The 23,692-nt window shown below is 39.1% G+C and overlaps 2 protein-coding genes across 5 annotated transcripts in view; both read left to right on the top strand.

Moving 5' to 3' along the window:
- Positions 1 to 865: 865 nt before the first annotated feature.
- LOC148609996 (uncharacterized) overlaps positions 866 to 23,692 on the top strand; it is a 45,183-nt gene continuing 22,356 nt past the window's right edge. For 3 of the 4 annotated variants that reach the window (XM_088541779.1, XM_088541778.1, XM_088541780.1), the window contains exons 1-2: positions 866 to 996; positions 6,889 to 6,953. The gene's annotated coding sequence lies outside the window, so the exon portion shown is untranslated. The remainder of the gene's footprint in view (positions 997 to 6,888; positions 6,954 to 23,692) is intronic. The other variant, XM_088541781.1, reaches the window with a different exon arrangement.
- Positions 12,863 to 13,273, top strand: LOC148609997 (uncharacterized). Its single transcript, XM_088543167.1, has one exon. The coding sequence runs from the start codon at positions 12,863 to 12,865 to the stop codon at positions 13,271 to 13,273; it is 411 nt and encodes a 136-aa protein (XP_088399293.1).

Genomic DNA, 23,692 nt, shown 5'->3' with positions numbered 1-23,692 from the left:
GGCGTATGAGACCATTGTATTTCAATTTACATGACACTTCTACGAGTTGTGACCATGACAAAAATTGATAGAGCTTCGCGACATATACGATCCTATTAAAAAAACTAAAACAAAACATACTAAAGTGGTTATTCTTAAGAAGAAGGGATGAAAAATTTTAAAATTACTAAACTAAAGATAAGCAATTACGAATTTCGAATGTAGAAATCATAATATTGAATTAATAATGCATGTGACTATAGAAGTAAGCATGACCAATTGACAAAATTTTGCATTAAGAATTTAGAAATAAGCATTAAAAATATATATGAATAAGCATTAAGAATGTTGACCCCTTTAGCTGTCAATAGTAAGGATTTGTCGAACTGTCTAATCTGACTGTTTGTTATCATATCCTTAAGAGCACTTCATGATTTAGTGTTTCAGAATAAGATGCATCACACCTTTTCAAAATATTGAGCATGTAATTGAATGTCATTTGTTTAAATAAAATTTCTTCCCATTTGTGATGTTGGTGCATTTGGATTTCCAATCATAGACGCACTTTCGTTTGAATTCAAATGAAATGAAACACGGCACGAAATTGTATTGGTCAGGACAAAATTAAACTCTTTTGTTTTGATACACATGTTCATAGTGTTATTATAAAATGGTATCCTTAGGCAAAACGTCGTCCGCGGGTTCTTGTTCTTGTTATAACAAATAACTTTAGTTTCGTTTTAGGGTTTTAGATCACAAGCAAACAATGTTATAAATATTGTCCCAAATTGTGACATCAGATGTGAACAAATAAGCACATGGACATTGTACAATGATCAATGCATATAATATTTGTTCAAATAATAAAGTGCAACATTGTGTGATAATCAGATAATATACACGTATTTGCAATATTATTGTAGACATTTTAATAGTTTATAACACTCTATTCGACACCTGTCTGGTTCAAATGACTACACATGATGTTTCCAATCTAACAGAAATTAGCAAATATTGGTAAGTGAATATCTTATTACGACTTATTGAGGTTGAGAGTTTGTCACAGTGGTATAATAATATGTTTGCATCTATGACGAGACTGGTTTTAATCTCTGCCCTCTAAAGTTCATGCTTTCTCTTTTATAGATTTTTAGCTATAAATTTGAGGTCTTGCTGTATCTCAAGGAGACTCATGGTTGTCTTTGTAGTCTTATCTGTGCATCATTGACTTGGCAGTTGATATATCTCAAAATATCACACCGCCGGTTTTGTGCTATCTCAATCTACACTAGCTACAAAAAGAAACGATACCCGAGTGTTTTCAATTATAATTTAAAAAATAAATCTTAAAAAACATTTATTGAACATTTGAATTTTTAAGTATTAAATGTTTCATCCGTCAACTTGACTGAATCAATCTGCACCATGAAAACTGATTTGTTCAACGTGTCATGGTTTTTCTTTTCTATTTCGTCTACCCTGGACTTGACTTTTTATGAGCAACTCGGTGGGTATATTAAGAAAAGAAGAGGACCATTACCTTCCGGTGCACCTGGTCCATGTTCCAGTTTTTTGTCGAGTCCGAGATGCTCATTTACTTCTGTTACTTTATATGTATTTTTTGGCTTATTTTATGTTTTTTGTTGTATTTGTCAGTTTCAATGTCTGGTATTTGTCCATGGATTGCATTCTTTTGATTTTCCCTAGAATATTGTTTCAATAGATTGATACTCTTTTAATTTGCGACGGAATCGAATATTTTATTGTCCGATTAAAGTCTAAACCTAAACTAAGGTCATGAAATGCAACATTTAACTCAGGTAAAAAAGAAGTTAAGGTGAAACCATATAAAGTCTCAAATTCAAATGCCACGATTACCTGCAAATGAGCGCAAGAAGGAATGCTTTGTTAGTTGATTGCTTAAAACTGACAATAACAAGGCTAACGCGTCGAGTAAGGCAAACAGGTGGTACCTATCATCGCCCCCGCAGTGGTCGACTCAGGGAAAGGGCAGAACGTCTAGACGGACAAAAAATTTGTTGATCCACCTCCTAGACCGGTTTATACCTGTCACAGTAATAGCCACAATAACCACAGGACAACCCAATCCGCATATATCTTCACGAACTGTCCGAAAAAGGATTACAGAGAATAATTTGTGTGACAGAAAGCCGGTCGTAGGGCCAATGCTTACTCGTCGTATGCGTGAAACCCTCAGGTGGGCCAATGCACGACTGTATTGGAACAGAATAAGGTTGCAACAAGTAAGTTTTGTTTGTTGCGGAGAAACGATGGACGTACAGGGGTATACAGACACCGAAATGAAGGTTTAAACTTGGGTATCGTTTCTTTTTGTGGTTAGTATATTAACTTTGACAAACAAAAGGAGTTGTCCAATTTCATTTTCTTTCCTTTTTTAAGCTGCACATATTAGTCACTATATTAGCATCATTATTTTAAACAATATGTACTACCTAAGATGCACAAGAGACAGTTGTATATGTCTTAACAATTTACCATTTAAACACTGTATAGAAGTGACAGAGAAGGTAAATTTGCTCATCCTCATTTTTTATATGCAATAACGTTTTTTTTATGTGTTCTTAAATATTTGAAAAAAAATATTTATCACTATAAAGTGTTTTCATTTCCAAATTGCTTATTTGATGCATCCAATGCAATTTAATTTGTGTGGTGTATAGGAATCCATCTGTCTGTCTGAATACAAAATATGTGTGTTTGTATTACCTGTACCTCATAAGAAAGACCTCTGCTAAATCGATCAATAGAATTGACATTATAATGTCATTATATATATATATATATATATATATATATATATATATATATATATATATATATATATATATATATATATATATATATATGATCTAGCGTAATGTGAGTAACATTTTTTAACAAAATCCCTGGAAAGAGTTCCACAACTGGTAAAATATATTGCAGACAAACCTGATGTTACCATATATTAAATGAAAATTATATGTTCCTCTTATAAAGCTGTCACATGTATTGATATTTTCCCTAAATTTTGCAATTGAAAAGACGCCTTTTAGAAGAAACGAATGCCTTGAATTTATTCAGCTTGTCGTTAAAATTAAGTAATAATGAACAGCGAAGAAAAAAAGTATTTATTTTGTTTTTGTTTTTGTTTTTGTTAGTTTGTTAAATTTTTAAACGTGGATTATCTACCATGTGTCTTACGTTCTTGTGTTTTCTCGAAAAATCATTCTGCTTTAATAATGGTGTTCACATATGAGAAGGTGCGTGTTTCCATTATATAATTTGTTATCAGTTCGTACTTCACTGTCGTGCGGTAAGAGAGTTGGCAACCATTACGAAATGAAACCATTTGTTGCTCCATAAATTCATAGCAACTGCGTATGTAGTTTTCATATCACAACTCATACGTTATTCCAGAGCTTGCCTAAACGACGGAGACTTTTTTGTATTGCCCTAGACTTCTTACAATTAGGCTTCTGGAACACGACTATGTACCCTCAAGATTGAAGTCATCAATACATAAGTATTATGATCGGCATTATGAACCCCTGGATCGTTACAGTCTATTCATCTGCACCATGAAAACGGATTTGTTCCACATGTCATAGTTTTCCTTTCCTCTTTCGTCTAACCTGGACTTGAATTTTATGAGAAACTCGATGTGTGTTCCTAGAAAAGCAGAAGACACGCACCTTACCGGTGCACCTGGTCCATTTTCCAGTTTTTAATGGAGTCCGAGTTTACTTCTGTTACTTTGTATGTATAATTTTAGTTACTTTATGTTTTTTGTTGTGTTTGTCTGTTTTTCATGTCTGGTCTTTGTCCCTGGGTTACAATCGTTTGATTTCCGCTAGAATCTTTGTTCCCTGAATTATCATTTGCATATTTTATATACTCAAACACACACTTATCAGTAAAATATGATGCATCAATTGAAATAGATTCTCTGCTAAGGTAGAGACTTAGGTAAAGGGTGTATTCCATATTGAAAAGTTTTCAGTCACTAGCAAGCTTGTTTCAAGGTAATATCAATTTAAAAGAAAAAATAACTCCAAGAAATCGATTTAGCTTCCAGAACAAATATCAACCTCAGCAACGTTACTCATTTAAAACTAGGAAAGTGATACATGTTTTCAATGGCTATCATAAAGAGGTTGGGATAAGTTTTAAATGACACCTTCTAAAGCATAACAAGATTTATTATATGAAATTTGAAAAATGAGATGTTTTCTGTTACGAAACACACCAATAACTATTAAAGGTTTTGTAACTCCTGTACTCTTATAAATAGAGAAAAGATACTTTAAAAATAATAATTTTCCAAGCTATATCTTGTTAAAGTGTGGCTGTATTCTGCATATTAAACTATCCAAAATATAACTGTGCCCAAAATTACCTGCATCATGTTTTGCTTAGTAAAGCACTTCAATCAATATAATTTATAAATTGATTTTTGGCAACCTTATTGAATAAGTACATGGATAAAACATTTTAAGATTTTTTTTTTGGAAAGGGGAGGTTGTCTATGTTGGTTTCCTCACAAAATTTTACAAAACAAATTAAGATGTTTATCTTTATTTACTATTATATAGGATTAAAAAATGAAATTCATATGTTTCCATGTTACCAGATTTCTCAGAGCAAAAATCATAAGCGGAATAAATTTGCATTTTGATGTGATATTCCAGGTTAAATTCAGCTTTCATCGGGATACATCTGTAGAAAATAAATAACCTATTATGTTGATTATACACATAATCAATGCAGCTGCACCTTTCTTCTATCGTTTAATTTGTATATGCGTTACATGAAACTATTAATTTGTCTCTTTGTGTAAATGAATCTATGCTTGCATTCTTTGTTTGCGATTTATATGTAGTTTATTTAATAAAGTGTTGTAAGTGTAAACAGAACATTTCTACTTCTTTAAATGGACTTTGAAGGTTTATATAATGTCACTTTCTTGTTTAACCACTTTAATTCTTCGTTCAATTAAAGCGTATTAATAAAGCTTTGGTTGTCCATGCATTCTCCGGCCAATAGCATCCAAATTTCGGATATTTATACATGTCAAATGTAATGTTTAACCTGGCCATTTTACACGCCAGTTTTGGTGAATGGCTTGTTTGTGTTGCAAACAATTTAAAAACATCATACAAGACGTTATAAATGTATGTGATTGATGAAACGTTAGGTTTTAATCGTCGAACACCATGATCATACGTCCCCATAGCTTCTATTTGGAAAATCATCACTATACCATTCTCACTTAAGCATAGGCATATTTTTTCTACATCTGTGTACAATTTAGCAATAAACCAACAGTTTGAAAAACCACAGAATTGTCCTAGAAAAAGCATCATTCACTCCTTGTATACTTATGACTTTAACTTTCCAAAATTGTCAATGTAAATACGTTTGGACCTCTGGATGTATAGAACGCTGCCTTATTTGATACGGAATCTTGCTTTGACAAGCTCAGGTTTCTTATGAAATCTCTTATCAGTTTCTTAACACTCTTATTCCAAAAAGTAACTTTCAAGAGGTTTATACATTGTCTAAGGTGTATATGCAGAAGGTGGAAGATATTGGGCAATTGACATATCGAAGATTAAGCCTCCTTTTTCACTTTAAAATCATGTACACTTATTCGAATATCATGAATAGACAACAATTTAACACTTATCATCTTTGCTTTATATGACTGTTTATAGTAATATATTTTAAAGAGTCTTCATTGTCACTGGAATAGAAGTCTTTAGGGTGCACTATACAGTTACAGTAAGGCGCACACGAAGTTACTCCGGTCAAATTTTGTAAAATTCAAAATTAAAAGTTGAAATTTGGTGGATATATTGATTAAATGTAGATAAGCATTTAAGCATTTATACATAGACAGATGTAATATATGTTATGGTAAACAGGTGTAATTTAAATGGAAAATGGTATCCGGAACGTTTCAGTCCCCTGCCGTATTAGATTCTCTCCTCAGCACCAGATGGCTGCTTTTCAAAATACTTATTTCGCATGAATTTTTGGGACTAAAATTGTGAGAGAATGAATCGAAACGGGTCTTATTATTTTTACCTTTTTTCCACCAACTCAATGCATGTTTTCATCCTGTGGTAGTGTCCAAGTGCCTGATATTTTATAAAACATAGTATTTGGCTATTAGTTTTGGAAAGGCACCCCTGATTTGTACTAAAACTCAGTAATATTTTTTTCAGTATGTTACCATGGCTACTGGATTTTAAAGGAATAATCACTAAATTACGTATAAATGACTTGAACCTCCACACACCAAAAATGTAGAAAATATGCACTTTTTTATGACAAAACACTAGAAATTTCTGTGTGGACTGCCTCAAAACATCTTTATTTCAACAAAATGAGACCAAATTTTCAGAAATGACCGAACTGTATTGTACTACTTTAACTGTTGACACTAGTACACTGACTTTCTTTCAGTTTTCTGGTCAACATTAAACCTACATACACTATCATTCAGGAAAGCAAATGCACTTCGCTTTCGAGAGAAACTTCGTACATGCAAGTGGAATGTGTATCCCAATTATCTTTTGCAACAAACGTTATTAACTCAAAATACGGCATCTGAGGACACCTTTCACGAGTAGCTGATAGTTAAATCATAGTGTGTATTTTTTGGTATTCCGATGAAGTGACAAGGGGACACGTAACCGTCTCCTTTTCCTTTGCTGTTAACTGGACACGTGGTATTCGTTAATTTATGCCAAATTTAATCATAACTTATCAAAATATTTTTAAGCACCATATAATTAAAGTAAAGTACTTTATTCTTTAATTATGCAATAATGTGTATCGATACATTTTATGTTGACTTATGCCGTATTTCTGCTGTCTTTTTAGAGTCATGAACACGTATTTTCTTTTCCTGACATTTCAACTGCTGAAAACCTGTTTTGCTTTGAAAGGTAATTTATATGTTATATGTTTTTAAATAAATTTGGTGTATGCATACATGTGCATTTATTATTGATATACATCGATGACCATATGGTTAAACATATTATTTGCATATTTGTAACTCTTTTTATGCTAATTACCACAACGGCTGCATAACTCAAGGTCAAGGTTCAGTAAGATGTCTGTCCACAGAATAAAAAAAAATATACTTATTTTTATAGTGAGTGCATGTAATTTAGCTAAAGGGCTTAAAATATTAGCAAATGGATTTAGGGGAGAAATATGACTTAACATTCCTGGAGTTTGAACACGAAAAAATATCTATAAATTACTAGGAATTTGGTAATAATACTGTGATGTTATTTCATAGAACTCAAAAACTGGTCTATTGAATTCCTTGAAGACTTTACATTATAATCCTTATTATATACAAAACAATTTTAGCCAAAACAATTCGGGGTCCCATATTTGCTTATTTACTACAGTCAAATGAAACATGAAGAATTTGTTCTGAAAATTGAAAACACTGCGTCGCCGCAATGTGCTTTTATAGTTAGTTCTGATAAATTGATATTCGGTTTTGGAACCACTTTGAAAATTTTGTCGAAAGAGAATTGTTCTCCCAAAATTCTTATCAAGACTCATTTTCTGGTTTATACTTAAAGAGGGTATGACGCAATAGAGGCAAAGCAAGATGGGTAAATCATCATTACATAATAAATGTTTACACTGGAGCGTTTTCGGGGTCAAGGGACGGGGGGGGGGGGGGGTGGTAGAGTTTGATTACACAATTACACAATAACTCTTCACACTGAAACATTTTCTTTATAGAGAAACTCGATATATTTGCTAAATAACACTATTCCAATTAGGTTGGAAAAGATAAGTTGGAAAAGATGCTTGGAAAAGAAACATATGTCAACCATACGTCTGACATATATCAATTGCCATACGTATGACTCACGTTTCTAACCGCGTATGTCAGACATACGTCTGAAAACATAAGGCCAACATGTGTTAGACATACGGTAAACATATGTCGCGTCAGACGCCTTAATCGTATTGCCACTGATTTGCGTTAACGTAAGTTTGTCATAACTTTAACATATGTTTTATGTCTAATGCCTGCAACTTAGAGCCATTGACACATGTCAGATCATGATGCACATCAACAATAGTAGTGTCAAAAGGCCGATTCCACCGCACTTGCAGAAATCCTGCATAAACCCCCAACCCCGACGGCTAAATGCAAACGGACAGCATCCCAATTGAGCATAGGGTAAACACAAGAATTATGGCTTTCGTAGCGATCGGAGAAGACTTCATCAGTGAAGATTTCTTCCAGGAAAAGGTTGAAGAGCAGAGGCAGGAAGCTCTGAAATGGAAGGACTTACTCATCGGGATAATTTACAAAATCACAGAGGTGATAGAGGTGGATGGAAATTTTGCTAAGTCTAAGATCCTCACCTTGAAGGATAGACAAGGAGAGAGCACCAAAGTATGGGCTTGCCCTACGCTCAACAAAGAAAAAGATTCCTTACAAGGAGCATACGTCTGGAGCACGGTTTTCAAAGTGAGCAAAAAGTCCAAACAGGAATACTTCTCCTACGATCTGGTGAGGAAGTAAAAAAAGTAACCGAGGGCTAGGGGTTCGAAATTTCCCAATCCAAATTACTGGATTGGGAATTTTTTTTTGGTCACTTGAGACTTTGATCTGAAGGATTTTGGAATAAGCGCGGGGAGCGAGGCGCCCTCCAGCGCTTCGCTCACTGCATCTTCGATATTGGATTGGTAGGATCTGGCGATACGCACGGCATCTTCATGATTTTTACTCTTTTTGCGGATGCGCTTGACTATCACTGTCAACACCATCATCGCGATGGAATTCACGACGGCTAGTGAGCTCAACGGAATGCATGCCACGGCGCTTATCCCTGTGGCGGCGGTGCTGAGTGTGCCGGTGGTGCAAATGACGTTAAGTACGCCGCACGCACCTCGAGAAAAAAGATACCGCTTTATCCACTCGCTTATAGGTCCTCGACAGTCGGGCATACTTATGCTTTTCGGATTCAAGCTCTCTCTCAATCGACTCGATCCTAGCTTTTTGGTAGGATTACCTCTCAGAGTCTACGTTGTCCATTTATCTATATCTAGAGGAGCATGCCCAGCATGGGAATACTTTTGAAGGGGCTATTCGGACCAAGGATGAATCCGCTACCGTCGTAAACCTGACGCCCGCTCTTCAAGTACAACCCGTCGCCGTAGGTATTGGGCAAATTGACCATGCTGAGATACAAGCCACGACCCTGAGGTTTCACACAACACACTTTTCCACCCTTCTTCAGATACAATCCAGATCCCACGGCCTTTTGGATGGCTGCACTACCAAAACCGCTCAATGCACCCACTCCCAATGCAGGCAGCACGGTTTTAGTCCTCGTCTGCCGACGGCGATAACCGTGATTCACTACTAAAGGCATCGTAAATTTATTTAGAGGAGCTTCCGATGCAGCTTCTCGTATTCCTCCCTGCTGATATGGTCAGACTTTCCCATGTCGTCGAGGATGGCCACGATTTCGTTGCGCACCCCATTATTTCCAGCCTGGTAGGTGGCAGCGCAAAGACCGAGATGATGCAGCAGCTGGTCGAAGCATGTGGGGAGGAAGATGGTCGGCACCCCGCTGCCATATTTATCTTGCCTGTAAAAGTAGGATACGATCTCCTTCCATTTGCGGCTTCAATTGGACTTTGGAGTGCGCGAGAGGACGGAATTTCCTTGATACATCGCATTGGATGCTCGTAGGATATCACCATAGGTATTCAGGTTTTCCACGTCGAAATTTTTTGGATGCTTCAGCACCATGAGCTCCCACAGGCCAGGAGTACCCTTATTGCGCTCGCCTTCGACGAAGATATCGTCAAAGAGTCATACTCAGCTGGCGATAGTGTGTCGCTCGCGGACCGAGGTTGGTTCGCAGTGGTTGCTCGATGTCGATGTCGTCCTCGTCCTCGTCGGCAGTGATAGGAGGGGGAAGGGCATGCACCTGGGTTGGGCAGAGCAAGTGGGATATCTTCGATCTCTTTGGTGATCTGGGAGGCAGTCTCCTTTTACGTCTCGACCACGAGCTTGAATATCTTGGACAGGTCGCGGTCGGTTGAGTCAGATCTTATCTAGACGAAGCTGCATATCGCTAGCCTGAATGCTGCGCTTGATCTCCTGCAAGTCCCTGGCAAGCGCCTCACGCTGCTTGGGATCGGTGATCTTGATAAACGTCATTTATTTATAGATTCGCCATCGCCCCTAAGCGTTGAAACTAACACCCCTAAGGGTTGAATCGAACGCCCCTAAGCGATGGATCGAACGCCCCCACGAAAGTATGCAATGTGTGAAGATTCGTGGGGACGGTCGTGACGAACCCAGAAAAGTGTGAATACGGAGGGAGGGCATCCGCATCCGTAAGAGCCCAGGGAAGGACGGAGACGTTATTTCCCAATATTTTACTTAAGCGTTGGAACGAACGCCCCTTAGCATTGGAGCGAACGCCCCTAAGCGTTGATTGATCACCCCCTAGCTTTCGAACCATAGCCCTCCAATGCTTTGTGCCTCCTGCCGTAGCGGGATGCAAAAACCGTGGATTTACTCTCATTTCCCGAAATGATGGTGGATCCTACGCACTCTCCATGCATTTGGAAGAGCAGAAAGGCTCGCGGTCGACCCTCTGCACACCTTTGAGAAGATCGTACTCCTCCACCATCCTCAGTTTTACGCCCGATCAGAGGGTGGCGAATTTGTTGATACGATGAAAGGCTTCGCCGCGGGCGATCTTAGCACCAAACCGATAGCATGCCTAGGGGAAAGGATTCGAGTGCCTCTTGCATTTATTACTGCCCGTTATGGATGGGTAGGTGCACTGATGGCCACGGACGGTCTTGATGCAGCACGGTGGTCCGAACGGCTGCTTAGGTTTGCGACGGGAGTGGGAATTATAGGTCCTTCCTTCGAAATCCTGCTCATCGAAACGGTTGGCGTACCTTTCGGCGGCGCATCCACTGCAGCTATATCTTCGGATTTCGCCGTAAATAAGCACACGCTCCCACCGGTGCTTGCATTCAGGGGGTGGTCGTGGGGGCTTGTAAGCATTCTCCCGATCCAAGTCCCGCTGATTCTCCATGAAGAATTCCTTCAAGTGATTCGTTCTTTATCTTAGACTCGATAGAATTCATCTAGATTGCTTCGATATTTCCCTGCCGTCTTCGGGCTCGTGAGATCGTGTGGTCAGGAATCCGTGAGGCTTGGACCAGCAGTGGTCGCATAGGGCATCGAATTGAGCCGGGGTGAGATCACAGCAATGGTTTCGTCGGATATGATCGCGATTTTTGACATCCTGCTCGAAGAGGCAGATGAAGTTGGCATTCTCGCCGATCGATTGCCGCGGGAGCTTGAAGCAATTTTGGCAGAGGTAGAAGCAGTCCACGTTATTATAGCGATCGCGCACGTAGTAGTCTTTACACTTGCTCTGCTTGCTCAGCATCAAGTCGTCGAAGACCATGCGATTCTTGCGGGTGGAATCGTCGTTCGCCTGCTCAAAGAAGAAAGGTTCGATATCGCTAGGCTTGGACGGTGGCTTCATCACCTCCACCACGTCTACCAAAGAGTGGGGATAGCGATCCTTGATGGAGAGAAAGTCGCGGATATCATCTTTCGAAAACCTTCTCCCCAATGCCCGCCGCAGTAGATGGGCTGGTGGAGCGATTTTCCGAAGACGTAGAGTCGATCATAGTCGAGCCATCCATCGGGCAGAAGGAGGTTATTTAGCAGCGTTGTTTTGCGGCAGTCCGATTTCCCGATGACCAGACCTCGGATGAATCGCTGCGGGAGAAGAAAGTGGTTCTGCCGACGACTCGCGGTGGGCTCATCGTAGGTAAGGTCTTCCACGTACATTTATTTATATAAAATGCCAATGTACTGCTTGAAATGCAGGAGGAAGACGAATAGTCGCGCCGTGATCACCTGCAATGACGGACGGCGGCCGCGGAAGGTGGGGACCTGCGCCGAATGCGGTTCGCGGAAGTCGCAATTCATCAAGACGGAGGAGGGCGCCGGACTCATGAATAAGCTGATCAATCGGATGCCCGTCGAAATGCATCTACCTGGGCATAATTTCACCGATCCAGAGACCAGACTCAGCAAGCGGCACCCCCAAACCTTGTTCGAGGCCCATCAATCGAGTCGATGAGGCCGCCTATCGCAATGATACTATGCCAAGCACAAGGATACGGCCGCACGCAATTCGATCTGCGATAAGACGATGCTAGCCTCCCTCGATGCCATCCCCAATCCCACCGCACGCAAGCGCTTCGAGCGTGGCATCGTCAATGCCATCATCGGCACCAAAGCGCGATTTGGGCTGGGCGTGGGAGGGAAAAAAGTACGCTGTTCGGACGAGCTAGCCGAAGAGCTGCATAAGCTAATCAGACGCAAATCCCAGAAGCGTCGCGTGGTGGTAGGTGGGGTGAACGAGACCTGGGCTGCCGATCTCGTAGATATGAGCGCCTTCTCCCGCGATAACAGAGGCTTCAAATATCTCATGAGCATCATCGACGTCTTCACCAAGTACGGCAGGCTGGTGCCGCTCAAGGATAAGAGAGGCGCCACGGTGCGAGATGCCTTCCGGACCGTCTTCAAGGACCGCACGCCCGAGAAGCTATGGACCGATAAGGGGACGGAATTTTATAAACGCGAGATGAAGAATCTGCTCCAGAAGCACGGCGTCGAGCGCTACTCAACCGAGAACGAAGAGAAATCAAGCGAGGTGGAGCGTACCATGAAGGAGAAGATGATCAAATAGTTCTCGGCCAATTCGCACCTACCTTCCCGTCTTGCACGATCTCGTCCACCAAGCATCGATCCATCAAGATGACTCCCACCGCCGCCAGTCAAACAGAGCACGAGATCAAGGTCTTTTGGAATCTTTACGGAGACCTCCCACCCATGAAGCCGCGGCGATTCGACGTGGGTGATAAGGTCCGAATCACCAAGAAGAAGGGTACCTTCGAGAAGGGATATACTCGGCGCTGGACGGAGGTCTTTACCGTCGCCCAGGCCCTAGCGACGCAGCCACCCAATTATCGCCACAAAGACTACGAGGGTGAGGAGATCCAAGGATCCTTCTACGAGCCCGAGCTCCAACGCACCGATCAGGATATCTATCGCATCGAGAAAGTCTTGCGCCGGCGGACCCAGGGAGGGACAAAGAAAATCTACGTTAAGTGGAGAGGCTACCCCAAAGAATTCAACTTCTGTATCAAAGAGTCCGACTTGCAATGATCCTCAGCAGGCTTTCCGGTCTCGATCAAAGGAGACCAGAAAGTCTTGATTTACGCATGCTTCAGCTCGACGAAGACCACTTATGCGTCCAGATCCGCCTGCAGGCGATCGGAAAGAGCTTTCGCTGTCGGTCTGAGGAAGTGGGAGATTTAGCAGGTGATACTTTTGCATGTATAAATCCGTATTCACCTTGCCACCGTTGGTCGAGACGCAATCTGACTTATCGACTTTGCCATCTTCTACGGCGATCAGCTTTTTGATCGATGCGTCATACTCCCTCTGCATCCTCTTGATGGCCATCTGGATCTGCTTACATTCCAAATCTAGCTCGTCGATGACTTTCATACCGTCTTTCATTTGTTGGTTGACCCATCGCTTCGTCACGGCGTCCGAGCTGTCTCGGGGTAAACCGAGGCTGGTGATCCAATGATCGTTCATATCGAGATCCTGAAGCATCCGCCAGACGGGCATGCGCTTTCTCGAGTGAGATCTAAACTTATCAATTTATCTATAGTCCGAAGCTCACATCCTCGAGCGTCCGACCTTCCGATAAGAGCTTTAGTACGTGCAGGCAAAAGTGTCCGCAGACCACGTCGCCGCGTCGCTTGGGTTCATCGGTATTATATCGAATTTCCGGTTGCAGATAGTCGACCATCTCGTCGGTTGGAGGCAGGCCGTAGGAGTCGAAGTAGACTTTGAGTCCTCCACGCTTATGCCAGCATGTCCAGTGCGTGCCGTGCCGCGATCATCGTGATTCAGGATTTTTCAAGCTCATGAATAATTCGGTCTTCAGCAAAACGATGGAAAATATCCGGAAACGCGTCGCTTGTAGTCCTCGAAGGCGATGTTGCGCTTGATGACGCTCTTGGTGCCTCCCTTCGCCTTCTTGGTGGTCTCGTCGTCCCTTACCTTGAGGGTGTATAGCTTCGACCGTAGCCCCACGAATTCGGTCATGGTCTTGCCGCCGCACTCGTCCTTGAATATCTCGATGATCTTATTCACGCCGGTGGGGATGCGGGAGGGATGCTCGGTGGGGTATTTGGGCGTATCGAATTTTTCCTGGACGTGTGGTGCAATGTCTTTGTAGAAGTCGGTGGTCTGGATTTCGTAGGCCAAGATGTCTGTGTCAGTAAAGAGCAGCCAGGCCTTATCGCCATACGTCTTCCTCACGAATCCGTAGTTGAAGTCGTACATCAGGAGCTTCGAGATATCCAAGATGAATGCTCCTAGGTAGACGGGCTTATCGAACTTCAGCTTGGTCTTTTTCATATGGACGGCTGCCAAACTCTCTGTGAAGACGACGCGGCGATCGAAGTTGGGTTTGGCCACGAGCTTCAGGGCCTGCTTCGTGGTGGTGACTAGCCTGACGTCGACGCGCTTCCGGATATTTTCCATCGTTTTGCTGAAGACCGAATTATTCATGAGCTTGAAAAAATTCCGTCTCGGAATCGGTCTTGGCCGCGGATCGAAGCTTCGTATTCAGCTCGATGTACGACTTGAGCCAGGTGGATTGCCTGAACCCTATGATGCGATGGACTTTGACGAGCTTTATGCCCGTCGATAAGTAGAGTTTGAGATTTCGATAGTAGAGGGCATATTTTTCGCGCTTGCCTAGATGAGGCACGAGCTTGCGCACCTTGTCAATTTCCACGTTCTCGGGCGCGAGAGGGTAGTCGTTATGGGTATCGTGAAAATCTTGCGGATATTCCAGATCGCATTCCATCTTGGCTTCGTGCTCGTGATCGTCGGGATACTCTTGGTGACTCCCTTCGCCTTCTTGGTGGTCTCGTCGTCCCTTACCTTGAAGACGTATAGCGAAGACCTTCTCGATCTCCTCCAGCTCCATCCACTCGAAGTCTCCCGTGGGAAGGGGCTGTGCCATTGCCCAACCGTAGAGGTTATTGGCGTCAAGGTAGGTGAGATATTTGGTGGGTTGTGAGTGATTTTAGTCGGCCATGTAAGGATTGTTGGCCTTGGCGTGGCGGTGGGAGATCATGGCGACGCCCCCTCTGGTTGCCCTCTCGATCATCAGCAGCATATCCGGATCGGAGAGCAGCTCCAATCTGACCGGTTGTTTTGAGTGGTGCGTCATAGGCTAGCCCGGGGGACGAGAAGTAGTGGGCAGGATCGAACCCATAATTTCCCATGCAGATGTCCCTGAAATCTTCGAAGACGTCCTCCAGTATGGCTACGTCGGATTCCAGGTACAGATTATGATAGTCTTGCAGTCGAAGGCCCCCAGACTCCCTAAGCGTGTGCATAGTCCTCGTCGCTGATGTGCCCACCGGTGAGCGTGCTGAAGAAGGCCTCCTTGGGTGGGAGCAGCAGAAACCATCCTTCCCGGGCTTACTCTTGCAGAACTGCCCCTTGAGTGGGACGCCGCAAGTGGTCTTCTGCTCCCCTTGTTGATGCTCAAATCGCGGCTTGGTTGGTTGTGCACCACAGTTTTGACACATCTGGGTATGCTCATCCGTCTGCGTCACGTTTGGGTTATCACAGCACTCCTGCGTTTGGAGGTTTGGGGTTGGAGTGGTATCCTCCACATCTTCTTCATTCTCCAGAAAGAAATCCTGGTAGCGATTCATATTATCACTATTGGATGCCATCCCTTTATTTATTTCAATCTGACACACCTCTCTTTAATGTGTCCTTATCCACATCCCCACTATCCTCAGCTGGGGCGATCTGGCTTATGCTCTGTACGAAAGACATAATTTTTGTATTTACCCTATGCTCAATAGGGATGCCGTCGGGTTGGGGCTTTATGCAGGATTTTCTGCATGTGCGGTAGAATCGGCCTTTTGACACTACTGATAATACATGTATATAAATATATGTTCTACAATTGAGAAATAAGCAGTTTTGAAGGTTGAGACATATAAATTGGTGATGATTTCTGTTAAGACATTTTAAGCTGACTTTGTTCTCAATGGTAAATCTAATGATAAACAAAAGGGCCCTGATCTTGGGCCCAAGATTTTTCCTCACCAAAAAAATGTGCATTATGCAAAAAAATGAATTTGTACGTGATATTAAAACTACACTTAAAATTTTATTACTTGTTCAAAAAGTAAATTGCTATCTGAGTATTTTTTTAAATCTACAACTAAATTTTGAAAACTTTGCCCCTCCTGATCTGCTTTCAATTCTATGATACATGATTAATAATGTCACATACAGTATGATACCATATACATGTACATTCAGTATGAAAGTGAAACTTCTCCAATTTTCGCTACCATATAATAATATTATACATATTCGCAACAAGATTTAATAACACATTGATAATACTTATACATATATAAGCTCATTAACTATACACAATCAAAATAGATTCTGTCTCACCCAACATGCATGTACATTCAATCAAAATTTATGCACAATTAAGGTGGGTTGTTTTTCAAACAGCATCGAAAAGTTTCTAAGATGTAAAAAAAGCAAACATAAATTAAACATTGCAATATACACTGTAAATGGGAAATAACTGAGTTACTCCATAGTTTTTGTCAAGATGTTTTCCCCTCAATTGCTATTTTTAGTTATTTATCCCTTATTGACTATATCACACATTATGAACTCCATGATAGGTAACAAACGTGAAGTAATAGGAGTAAACAAATTCTTTTTTTTTTAATTGTTATTCTTTATCCTATGATAAGAAAGGACAGGGGCCATGGCCATGTACTCATTGAAGCTGAAAATGACCCAAAAGAATTGTACTTAGAATGCAAATAAATGGCCTATAAGCATTTTGAATACTTGTAATAAATGCTGAAAATGACCCATTTCAATAAATTCTTTCCTGACCATGTTTATATTCATTTGTATGCAAACTACATGTATTATTTGTTAAAAGTATTTACTTCCTATTATCATCAAAATTGAAATTATTGAACTTTACATGTGCCTTTTTATTTGAAAAGGGCAGGGTGCTAGCTTAATGTGGACACATTGTTAACTAATAAGGAACTAAATATACATAATTATATAGCTTGTTCTTTGATAGCAAATATGAAAACTCTTTTTTTTAAATAATCCTTTAATTTACCATTAAAAATCTACTCTCCTCACATTTTATCTATCAGATACAATGTATATAGGCATAGTTATGATTTTGCATCAAACTGTATTGCTATTTCAGCCAATTGAACAGAGTAACCTCCCCTTTCTTATGCTTGTTTTAATAGAAAATAGGAATCATAGAGATGGAATCCATCTCTGTTGGACCTGCAATAGCAATTAAAGAACCTTAATTAGCGTGCTCACGTACCCCACGTGTCCCTATGTTGGATACTCTATATTTGGTCGTAAGAGAAATACATGTACACATAGAAAGACCGTAATAAAAAGGAATTAGAGTGTTTTTAGGCATTAGAAAAGATTGCAATAAAATAAGATTTAAACATGATTTTTGAAAATGACTTCTTTCTTTATCTTCTAACTATCGTAAATTCTGTTACTCAGAATGGTAGTTTCAAACTCCAGACTGATTTTTTTAGTTTTAATTAATACAAAGTAAATATTATCGTAGTAGAACAAAGTAATCATGATGAATTAATATACCTAAAATAATGTGGTAATCTGCAAGCATTAAAAAAAGTCCAGAAAACTGTTATTTCTGTTTACTTTGCTATGTTCAAGGCCTGTTATTTTGGTAAAAATCGTAGGAGCGGAACCAAAAGCAACCTTGACCTGTGACTGGTCATTGCAAACTTGTATACCAAAAATCATGTGAATATCTTCAAGGGTTTATACACAGCGTTGATAAAATTTCGGGCTCCTTATTTTGAAGCTGTAGTACCAGAAAATAAATTAAACATACATTTACATGTATGTATGGGACTGCCAACAAAATTGACTTCTCACACACTGACACAGCAGACCAAAGGGGGGAGGGTGCAAGACCACCCGTCCTTTGTATTGGAAAGAATGTTTAAAAAAAATTTCATCTGTAAAATTGACAAAAAAATGGTAATGTCCGAGTATCCTAGCAAAATTGCACAAAATGGCAAAATCGATTAATTTAGCCTAACCAGGAGGATCAAAATTAAATAAAATATACTATGTACATGTATGTAGTAAACTAGAAACCCAGAATGGGGGGGCGCATATATTTGTGTGTCGGTATTCTCTACAATTTATTGTTTTGTTTTATCACAAATCTTGACGTTTAAATGTTTTATATGCTTGTAATGGGCGATGTTCGTAAGCTACATGTATCTCTCGGTAATCTAAACTCATGCAAGACTGATTACAAGCCCTTAAATTCTATACAAAATCAAAATACATATCTAATTCTATTACTGGAACCTAATTCAAATATCAGGAAAGATCTTGCTATGTATCCAAACAGGTAGCTTCATTATCTATTATTGTTGTTCACAAATTTCTGCATGTCTTCTGTTATTATGATACGCTCGCGTGCCATGCAAGTCGTTTCGGCCACCCTACCACTTCGGTCATAGTCACTTCGGCCATAATTATCTCGGATTAATTCATATTTCACTTTCATTTGAAAATTTTAAACAGAATCAGATCACGTTTTAGACCGATTAACGCCCAGTCTAGGGGTATGGTCTAAAATGTGTAACTCGTACCCGTACCAACTTTCCCCCGTACCAAAATATTATTTTGCCAATTTCTTCATTATTACTGGCTATTTGCAGCTGCAAGTTGATACACATTTACAAAATGACATGATGGTTAATCTAGAATTGATTTTTAAAATGTTTGTCGAAAAAAATTGATTTCATTCGATTTTCTGTTTTCAAAAATGTGTAACCCGAAATTTCCCTACCCAAATATCAAAGTCCAGTATTTTTGTCATATGTGCTAATTTAATGTACATTAGAACATCATAATATGATCAAACTTTTCATTGAAGATAAATTAAATCGCATCAGACTCTGTTTATGAGGCTTTGTTTTTTATTCTTGATACGATTATATCCATTCTATGCTGGTACGGGGATCGACACTAGGTACGGTGCGGAATTCAGAGTCTGTCAATTCCTTTTTAAAACAATATCAAATCTTTCAAAACTTTATCGGTGAAGTTTTAACCTCGTAATGATTTTAGAAAAAAATGTTAAATGCGGACAGAACAATTAAAAATAGTCAATGAATAGTTGGGTACGGTAACTTCCGGTTACACATTTTAGACCTTCGGACTTCAGAAAACCGATCAAACAAGAAATATAAAAAAAAATCATTTTATTGGTGAAAAATGAATTGAAACGGACTTTTCAACATTTCATGCAATTTTCCATTCTTAATATACCGTAAGAATGAATATTTTAACAAAACATTGGGTACGGGGAAAAGTTGGTATGGGTATGGGTACAGGTTACACATTTTAGACCCTACCCAGTCTAGGAAAATGGACAACAGACAAAAGACAATTTTATTTGCAAAAACACATTTACAGTAAATGGTTATGGCATAAACAAAAACAGAACAATGTAATATACATTTCAAATAAACAAAATTTATGACCATGGTGGGAAAGTGGTGTAAATCTGATCAAAACAGACTAATCCATAGTTTTAAAGTTATATATTAATATAATTTCTGTTTAATAAAATTGACCTTCGATTCCAACATTCATTCATGAATTTGATAGTTATTTTTAGTATTTCTATAGAGGTACTGGATAATATATATACTATGTATCTTGGAGTTAGGCGAGCTTTTGATGAAGAAATTAAATTATGGTTGTCCAATTTCATTCTGTATTGATTTATTTGCGGTGTGTAGTAGGTGCACACTGAGAAGAAATGATGTTCATCCTCTATGGTCCCACTATCACATGATTTACACATACTTTTTTCTCTCTATGTTTTTGTACCGACGCCTTTCTATTTCCAGTGAAAGTGCACTTATACGAAATTTACTGATGACAGATCTGTCTATTTTAGATTTACATAAATCAATATATGTTTTTTTTTAGACAGAATAAATATTTTACGGAAAAATGTCAGTTTTTCACTCATAGCTAGTGAGCCTACTAAACTGTGCTTAAACTGATCGTGTAGTCTTTGGTCTATTCTTTTGATATACAATTGGAGGTTATTAAGTTGTAAGTTAAGATGACAGAACCCTAATTTATTTAGTATATTTTTAGATGGGATATCCACAAGTTGTTGTTTTTAACTTCTCTGAACACTTCGTAGTTCTAGTGTATCGGGGAGTTAAGTATATGATTTAAAAATTTGATCGTATTCAATTAAACTTTTAGATGTAGAGAGAGATGTTCTGTTCAGTTCTGATAATCCTTCCAATGTTTGTCGTTTTAGTATTTACTCCGAGGATTTCTTTTATGAATTTCAAATGTAAGTGTCCATATGGGTCAATATTACGACGAAAATCAATTTCAAATTGGGCGAAATGACTAACCGCAGCAAAGTTATCTCCCTTGAATGTTAATTTCCGGACATGTTTCGATGTACAAGAGTTAGAATAATAGTTGTTTGTGCTCGCAACTAGGCTACAGAAAAAGAAATTATCCACACTTTCTGTGCATTTCTGAGTACGGTTTGTACTTAAAAATAACACAGAATATCTACCAATGCTTGAAATTATACAGTGACAGCATAATGAATATTGACATCACATCTCTGTATCATGGTTCATCAAACGGGAATATAGAGTTATGCTGGTAATTTTCTCTCATCTTACTGCGTAGTTCTTTAGATGAAGATCAAAATGTATTGGGCAGAGGTTAAATATCGCCATTTTCAAGCACTTCTCGCCAATCTGCTTACCAAAATTTTACTCCACAATGTAAATCGATATATGATAGCTCATTTTAATAGCGTAATATCAGCGACCAGTAGTTTTCCTTAATTTGTCATGGATAGGTTTATGCTGAATGAATCTCAAACTTTGATCATTTTTGTTTTTATTTTAAAGCTCATAAATAGGAATATCATATTTTATTCCAAAAAAGTGTTTACACTACAAATGTATATTACGTGACACACTTTTTTCACACAATCGTAAAAAATAACAGATTAAGATTAAAAGCCAGGATACAGAAAATCTTAATTATGCACAAATGATAATTAAACTTTTTTTTTCGTTGGGGCTTTGTATCCAAATCTAGATATTATTGTGCTCCCAATTCATTGAAAAACCGTGAGTTGCATTAGACTTTTAATACGGTCCTGCCTGGTAAACACCAATTATTCAACTTATGAAGGACAAATTAAGTACTTTCTGACAATTTGTTAAAAGAAACCAATTATTTCTCACAAGTAAACAAACAAGTAAACATGAAATTTAATTTCATGAGAAAATACAGTAAAATTAACACTTACCATGCGGGAACCGTAATATTACGGTCATGGGCTGTTTTTCGAATTTTGGGTTCTGGCAATATTATGTTTGGCTTTGGAAACCACAATTTGATTTCATATGCAAGCAGTGTGAATGTGCTTCAATATGTGGCTATATTATAGAGAGTTTTAGCAAAAATGGGGATTTCACTGCTGAACAAGATGTCATGAGTTAAGAAGGCCACAAACAATTGTGAGTTTTTTGAGAGGTAGACCTCTAACAACAGCAGAATGGATCCACAGAGCTTCATTTCACCTGGTTTCTACAGAACAATAATGTCTCTCACCACTCCCATGATGTCAACCCCATATACTAACCACTTCTGGTTTTAGGCCAATTTAAAGCCCAAAAAATGCAAAAAATCCTTTTTTTTTTATGAGTGACCCCTCTGGGGATCCCTGACCTTCCACTTACGACTGTAATGAACAATTTTTGGCTTGAATTGCCATCAGAGAAAACAAGCATTGGAAAAAATGAACACTGTCTTACCCATGAGCACCACATTCGGTGAAAAACGACAAAAAATCACAAAAATGACCATTTTCAGGCAACAGACCAATATTCCCGCGCATGCCTACCGACCCTCCCACCACCTCCTTATCCCCTCTACCCCATCCCATGATGATCTACCTTTAATTTAAATAAAACAATCAGCATCAGCACCATGATGCAACTAATTTGCATATAATTTGCATACATTTGCAAAATATCCCAAAATAGACATTTTTTTAAACAATTCAGACAAAAGGAAGACGAAGCCAGATAAGAGATCGGTATTAAATTTAATGTTTTTAATCAGGAAAATGAGGTATTGGTTAAAAGATTTGATCGGCGCACCTCTGAGCCGTTGTTTCTATCAATAGGAAGTAACGAAAATCGTAATGGATGACCATTCATTGATGATAGTCGAAAATATAACCAGGACAAGAGATCGTAAAGGCGTACTAGAAGCTTTCATTACATGTATACATCGTCCGTCTTCTTTTAATTCCCGGGTACCACTTACTTACATCAATGACAAAGGGTTTTTATGCCTTGTTGTGAAATACGAACTCATCAACACTTTTTTATCCATCCAATCGTGCCATTAGTTTTATTGTACAAATTGACAAACTAATTACGGAAGGACACTTGTAAACGTTTTCGAAGATCTTGTTGTAACGGCAGTGCTACATTTCAGCAAATATCCTTTCCTATTATAGATATATCAAAACAGGATGTACGCTGCAAACCCTTCAAAATTGATCTCGTTCTTTCAAAAATCGTTTACAACCGATAATGTCTTGAAAACACTAACCCCTATATAACACGGCGAAAGCATAGAAAAAAAGAGAAACGTCATAAAAAAGTCGGTATGATATTAGTTTCCCCGATAGAGTAAACCGCACAGTAGACCTAATTGGAAATACAACGCAACAGGAAAAGGGAACTCAATAAAAAGCAGAAGGCTGGACGTTCAATGAAATATACTCCTTGGAATAGTTCGAAGGATAAATTCAGTTGATATGCCGAAACTCATATAGGATGATTTTCAGAAGAGGTGCCGATTGAACTACCTTTGTGTTCTGTTCGCTTGGACTATATTCAATATAGACCATTCTTGCAGTGGTCTGGATTTTGTCCGATAGAATTCATTTTTTCAGGACAAACTTCTAACTTTATAGATTTGAAAAAAATGCACTACTTTAATGTACAGATTACGAAAGCTGACAAGACTAGTTTGCTTCGCGGAGAAAACAAATCCATAATGAAGAATTTACTCCACAATCTCTGGACCAATTCAACTTTTATTTGCAGGTGAAACCCTATCTGGATCATCGGGTACCACTCATAGCTACAAAAAAATATTTTAATACGATGCTCCGTTTTGTCGAAGAATAAAAAAAAAGAAACACCTAATTGAGAAGTAAACTGCACTTTAAAGATGACCCTTCACTTTTGTTTAGTCAATATTTGTCCTTTACCATCGATTTCTAAGTGTAGGTTAAGATATGAAGCTGACTTCAAAGTGTCTGTAGTATCCTTTATCTCAATTTCTCTTGGGATAGATGCGATGTATCAAATCCCAAATATTAGGATT

The sequence above is a fragment of the Perna viridis genome, chromosome 8, assembly GCF_037379345.1.
Source record: "Perna viridis isolate PV_CMFRI_1.1 ecotype Kerala chromosome 8, ASM3737934v1, whole genome shotgun sequence".
Lineage (NCBI taxonomy): Eukaryota > Metazoa > Mollusca > Bivalvia > Mytilida > Mytilidae > Perna > Perna viridis.
Note: the sequence above shows the minus strand (reverse complement) of the source record. Positions and strands in the feature narration are given on the sequence as shown.

Coding starts and splice junctions, on each gene's coding strand:
- LOC148609997 (XM_088543167.1), top strand. CDS start 12,863: ATGACTCCCACCGCCGCCAGTCAAACAGAGCACGAGATCAAGGTCTTT.